The following is a 7,212-nucleotide window of genomic DNA, read 5'->3' on the forward strand; positions in this document are numbered from 1 at the left end:
GGGGAAAAAAACTAAAATAAACCAGGATGTGATAAAATTATAATATCCATACATGCAACGCAAATTGAATTGCATTGATACATGCAAAGCAAGTTGGCAACTCAACGTTTCTACTCGTCACCTACTGTGCGTTATTTCTACTCCAGGACCTCCCTCAAAATCATCTTCAAATCTGCTACATAACTTGGAGCAAAGTAGTTTCCGCGATTCACATGCATTCAAACAACATCTACTCCACAAATTGAGCTCTCCTGGAGTTAAGAAAAGCGTTACAACTACCAGATCTTGAGCATGTTGATAAAAACAGAATAAGACCAAACTTTGAGACAATTACATTGAACTCTGCACTGACAGAGATGTCAATCTGGAAGATCAGTTAAACACAATCCACGGCTTAATTACAATACCGAAAGACCGTAAGTCAAGTTCATCCATCTTATCCACAAACACCCACCGCCGCAAATCGTAACCTATAAAACTTGTTCCCCACCAGTGCAGAAATTTGTCCATGTAATCCAATTGTGTCCGAAAAAAAAATTCAATCTTTAGGATTTCATGGCAGCGACAGGGATGACAACAGCGGCGCTACGATTACTCATGGCGTTGCTTCTTGTGGCGGCGCCGGCAGAGTGCCTGCCGCTACGGGCACGTGGCAGGTGGATCGTGGACGAGGCAACGGGGCTGAGAGTAAAGCTAGCATGCGTCAATTGGCCGGGCCACCTCGAACCCGGGTTACCGGAAGGTCTCAACCGGTTGCCGGTTACCACAATAGCGCACACCATCAGCTCTCTGGGCTTCAATTGTGTCCGCCTCACCTACTCCATTCACATGGTCACGGAGAAGAGCTACACAGAGGCCACGGTTGGGCAGACTTTTGCGCAGCTAAATCTGACAGAAGCCGCCTTGGGAATCGAGCACAACAATCCCGGGTTGCTCCAATTGGGCCACGTGGCCGCATATGATCGCGTCGTGGCGGCACTAGCAGAGGCGGGTGTCATGGTCATCCTGGACAACCATGTGAGTAAGCCCAAGTGGTGCTGTGCTGTGGATGATGGCAACGGCTTTTTCGGTGACATTTACTTCGACCCTAGATTGTGGCAACGAGGGCTAGGTCTGATGGCTACGCATTTCAACAACACGCCCAACGTCGTCGCCATGTCGCTTCGGAACGAGCTACGTGGCAACCGATCGACCCCGGCACGGTGGTCCAAGTATATGCAGCGGGGTGCGGCTACCGTCCACAAGGCCAACCCGAATGTCCTCGTTGTCCTCTCGGGGCTGCACTTCGACACCATCCTCAGCTTCTTACCGATCCTACCGGTCACTTTACCTTTTAAGGAGAAAATTGTGTATGAAGGGCACTGGTACTCCTTCGGTGTGCCCTGGCATGATGGCTTGCCTAATGACATTTGTTTGAATGAGACGTCGCGGTTTAAGGATAATATCGGGTTTCTGACCTCTTCAATTAATGGTACTGCGGCACCACTTTTTGTTAGCGAGTTCGGAATTGATCAGAGATACGTGAATGATGATGATAACAGGTATTTATTTGAACTATTATGATATTAAAGATATCATTTTTTGACAATCTATTATTGTTTTTAGATATGATTGTGCATAATTTTTTGCATCAACATTTCAGATCACACCTTATGATATTGCTATCGATAATAACAGGTATTTGAACTGTATCTTGGCTTTTCTGGCGGAGGAAGATGTGGACTGGGCGCTGTGGACTATGGAGGGGAGCTATTATTACCGGTCAGACGCGGAGCCCGTTCAAGACTTTGAGGAGACCTACGGCTTTTTCAATCGTGACTGGAGTCGCATCAGGAATCCTGACTTTATTTCTCGCCTTAAGGAAATTCAACAGCCCATTCAAGGTAAAGTGAATGATATATATATAAGCTGTGCTTTCTTCTCCTCTAATTTGAATTGAAGTAAATTAGAAGTTCTTAGGCTTATCCAGGCTTGAACACCACCCTCTTTTTGTTTCTAAACTTCTTTTTAAATCTAAAAACATTTAAATTAGATGGTTAAGTTTGATCCAAAACAGTTAAATTTAGATCATAAAATTTGCTTCAAAACAGTTATATTTAGAAACACCTCATTCAGATTACAGAGTTTTGTTATGCACTGTTGTAAATTATTGGTTATTAATTAAGTTACTGATTTGAATTAATGTTCCGTAATCATTGGCTCTTAAATTTAGATACAGTCTGAGTCAATGTTCCACAATTCTTGGCCCTTAAATTATGCCACAACAGCCAGATTTCCTGTCAGTTCCTATTATAACAATTGCCTCCACCTGAACTGAGATCACATTCTATAGTTGAATAATCATTGCCCAATGCCCAATGTTTTAAACTCACACAGGTGATAATAGGATGGATTAAAGGATTTAGCACACTTCTTTTACATCGTTTATCAGTTTAAACTACACAGTCATGAAAACATGCTTCAATTCTTCAGAAGATAATTGCATACATCATATCTTAAATGTAACCTTTATATCTTCCAATTCCAATGGCAAACTGATCAATTTGTTAATGTGTGGTGAATGCAGACCCTTACTTATCTCCAGGGCCATATTATCAAATAATCTACCACCCTGCATCAGGCCTCTGTGTTGAATCCAGCATTGGAAACACAATTCATCTAGGATCATGCCAGAGTGTGAGAAGCAGATGGAACTATGATGCCAGTGTGGAAGGCCCAATTGGACTAATGGGAAGTTCAACCTGCATTTCCACTCAAGGAAATGGGTTGCCTGCAATTATGACAGAAAAATGTTCTGCCCCCAACAACACTCTGTGGAGCACAGTCTCCTCTGGACGGCTGCAGTTGGGCACTAGAGTTTTTGATGAGGATGGGAAAGAGAAGTGGATGTGTTTAGATGGGAGTAGAAGTCCATTGATTACAACAACTGAATGCATCTGCATCACTGACTCTCACTGCTCTCCAAATCAGAATCCAGAAAAGCAGTGGTTTAAAGTCATAACAACCAACAAACAATTGTTACATCAACTTTGATTGCAATAATGTATTTTAATTTTCTGCTCAGAATTGGTAGTTTTTTTTGGCTAATGGTGTTCAATTAGACTCTCTGGTTTCTTACCAAAGACTATGATATTAAGTAATTGTTAGAATTTACTTTTAAATCTTATGAGTTTATTATAAGTCGGATCAGTTTAGATCATGTATGTATACAATGTTATGGATAATAATGGAAGTATGCATAGATTAAAAGTAGTTTATTCAAAATATAAAAATATATATTATTTTTGTGATATTAAGTAATAATTAGAATTTAATTCTCACTTTTATGAGTTTATTATAAGTCAGTTCAATTTAGATGACATACATGTATATAGCATTATGGATGATAATAGAAGTATGCACAGATAAAAAAATAGTTTATTCAAAATATAAAAATATATATTATTTTTGTGATATTAAGTAATAACTAGAATTTAGTTCTAACTTTTATGAGTTTATTATAGGTCAGTTCAATTTAGATGACATGCACTTATATAAAATTATGGATAACAATGGAAGTATGCCTGGATAAAAAAACAGTTTATTCAAAATATATATTATTTTTGTGATATTAAGTAATAGCAGGATTTAATATCTACATGAATATAGCATTTTAGATAACAATTGAAGTATGCAAGGATAAAAAATAGTTTATTCAAAATATTAAAATATATATTATTTTTGTGATATTAAGTAATAGTTAGAATTTAATTCTAAATCTTTGAGTTTATTATAAGTTAGATGGCATGCATGTGTATAGGATTATGGATAACAATTAAATTTGAATGGATAAAAAAATAGTTTATTTACAATATTAAAATATATTATTTTTGTGATATTAAGTAATAGTTAGAGTTTAATTCTAAATCTTATGAGTCTAAAATGGCATACATGTGTATAGTGTTAAGGATAACAATTGAAATATGCATGAATACAAAATATTTTGTTTAAAATATTAAAAAAGAAAATTATTTTTGTGATATAAAGTAATAATTTGAAATTAATTCTAAATCTTATATTTTAAAGATGTTTTTAAAAAATTACATATGTATGTATGCAATTTAATTTATTTTTTTCAATAATTTATTAAAAATGAACTTTCTAAAATCATATTTAATATTTATAATAATAAAGAATTAGATTGCCATATTTCCTCATTTTACTTGTGAGAAGGTTTTTATCATACAAAAATGAGAAGAGTTTAGATGGTTCCCAACATGTGATTTTGGTTTTAGTTATAAAAAGATTGACATATGATTCAATATTTTCATATAGGTCTAGTGGAACTCTAAGACTTCCCAACATGTGATTTTGGTTTTAGTTATAAAAAGATTGACATAAGATTCAATATTTTCATATAGGTCTAGTGCAATTCTAAGACTTTTAAAATTATATAATCAACTAACAAAATTGGCAAATGGTTCAATATTAGTACTTGTCCTTAGGCTAGTACTATTGCAATCTGTTGCATCCAATTTTCACTAACTTGTTATTGTTCAATTGCTTTTCCACCAATTATATGAATGAATTTTTTCTTTGGATGTTTATTTTTTAATTTTTAAATAGTTAGATGCATGATTTTTAATCTTTCAATTTATAGAAATGATTTTCTTCAATCTAATTGGCTCAAATAATTTGCATATTATTACCGAATTTCTAGATATATGTTACTACCATGACGTATAAATTTTCCCTTTATTATTGAAACTATAAAACTAATTAAAATACTAATTGAATGTTAATTTAAAAAAATAGATTCTCTAGTATTCAATAAGATTACACTTATTTATAGATATTATAGTTAAGATTAAATGAACTAACTTAAAAAATAATTTAAAACTAAGTCAAGTTACATAATCTATACATAATATTTTCCCTAATAGTAATGCTCATTGAACCAAACCTTACACTGAATCAAATTGAATTGTAACCCTAAAACAATACAAACTTTAATTTTAACTTTAAACATAAAACAATACAAACCTTAATTTTAACTTTAAACATAATTTAAAACTAAGTCAAGTTGAATGCTAACCCTTAATGTAATTTAGGACTAAACCAAACTAAACACTAAAACTAAAAGTAAATTTTAACCTTAACCCTTACCCATAACAAATTTTAACACTATCATTAAACCAAATTTAACCATGACCCTAAACTATGCAAAATTGAAAACTAACTTTAAACATAATTGAACAATAACCCTTTACCTAAGTTAAGACTAAACAAAACTAAACACTAACACAAAACCAAACTAAATCTTAATTTGACCCATAACCAAATTTAATCCTAACCCAAAACAAAATTAACCCATAACCAAATTTAAAAATAACCCTAACCCTAACCCTATACAAAATTGAATCCCAACATTAAATATAAATAAACACTAACACTAAACCTAATTCAATTGTAACTCTAAACATAATCAAACACTAAACATAATTCAATTGTAACCATTAGTAAAGTAGGATTAATGTGTTAATACCAAGCCTAACTCCAATTTTATATGAAATCATAACCATAACAATAAATCAAATTGAACTATAACTATTAATGAAATTGAACACTCGATCTAAGACTAGATCAAATTTTATTAGGGCTCAATTTTATTTGTTATTACAGTTCAATTTGGTTTAGTTTAATTTAATTTATCAAGATTTGTTTTAGCGTTCAACTTGATTTATTAAAAGTTTATTTTAACAACTATACATTCTAATTCTAATATTTAAATAAATTATTATAATTATAAATTAATAAATGTTTTTTTATTTAATTTCTTTTGACTTGTGTTTGTGGATGCTACTAGCTTATATATATAAAGAAAGCATGCTTTCATTTTTTATTAAATTAAAAAATGAAAGCCTCTATATCTCTTGGCTTTCTTTATATATATTTATAATACCAATTGAATTTTAATTTAAAAAATTGATTCTCTAATATTCAATAAGATTACACATTTTTACAAATATTATAGTTAAGATTAAATGAACTAACTTGAAAAATAGAAAGATTACCAAATACAATCATTATAATTATAGTTTAATTATAATTATATTTAGGTTTAATTATAATTAGGGTTAGGATTATAGTTCAATTAGGGTTAGATTTATGTTCAATTAGTTTAGTGTTAGAGTTTAATTAGGAGTAGGGTTCAATTAGGATTAGGACCATGATTCAATTAGTGTTTAATTAAAGTTATAAAAGAAATTTTTGTGTTAAGGTAAAATTATGATTATAGTTAAAACATAATTAGGGCAAGGGTTTAATTAGGATAATGGTTAGGTATAAAGTTAAATTTGAGTTAGGGTTAACAATCAAATAGCCTTCTAGGCAAAAAAAATTGATTTGTGGTTAGGGTTAAATTATGGTTAGGATTCAAAGAGGTTAGGAATACAATTCAATAAATGAAATTTATTAGACAAATTTTTAGATAAAATAAAATAATATTTAGAATGTTTAAATTTTCTTTTCAAATTATTTGAGTTGGTATCTTTGAGAGATTTATATCAATAAATAAACATATATATAATATAAGAAATATGAATTAATAATATTATTTTAGTTATCTTCATATAATTTAATAATATAAAAATTAGATAATAAAATAATATTATCAATAATATAATATATTATATATAAAAATTTATATAATAGTAATAACAATATAATAATGAAAATACAATAATAATATTCTGGGGATGTTTGTCCTATAAATCTAAACTTTTTTTTAATGTGATATATGTTATAAGGTAACTAACATGACAAATGAATTTTACCTTCATTATTGAAACTAGGTGAAATATTTTGATACTAATTAATTAATTAATTGTGAAAATATTGGTAGTTACCATTACAAGGTAACTAACATGACAAGTGAGCAAAGGACTAATATTAATTGAATAATATACAACATATTCTCTAGCATTATTGATATTCCATTTTCTAATATTCAACTAAGATTACACATATTTGAAAATATTATTGTTAAGGTTGAATGAACTAACTTAAAAAATACAAAGATTAAGTCCCTATAAAACTAGTTTTCCCCTTTAATCAAAACATTATCCTTAGATCATTCCTCAAAGCATGAAAAAGTTGATTTTTATTATATAGTAACAAGCATATTCTGCATACACATCATTGGAGTGAATACAATAAAATATATTCTATTAT

General features: G+C 30.7%; 1 protein-coding gene across 1 annotated transcript; it reads left to right on the forward strand.

The window, feature by feature from the left end:
* The first annotated feature begins 224 nt into the window (after positions 1 to 224).
* LOC131059938 (glycosyl hydrolase 5 family protein) lies at positions 225 to 3,199 on the forward strand. Its single transcript, XM_057993011.2, has 3 exons — positions 225 to 1,541; positions 1,678 to 1,883; positions 2,567 to 3,199. Exons 1-3 carry the CDS (start codon positions 556 to 558, stop codon positions 3,031 to 3,033), a joined length of 1,659 nt encoding a protein of 552 aa, XP_057848994.2. The 5' UTR covers positions 225 to 555; the 3' UTR covers positions 3,034 to 3,199.
* The last annotated feature ends 4,013 nt before the right edge of the window (positions 3,200 to 7,212 follow it).

Source organism: Cryptomeria japonica, chromosome 7 (genome assembly GCF_030272615.1).
Source record: "Cryptomeria japonica chromosome 7, Sugi_1.0, whole genome shotgun sequence".
NCBI classification, from domain to species: domain Eukaryota; kingdom Viridiplantae; phylum Streptophyta; class Pinopsida; order Cupressales; family Cupressaceae; genus Cryptomeria; species Cryptomeria japonica.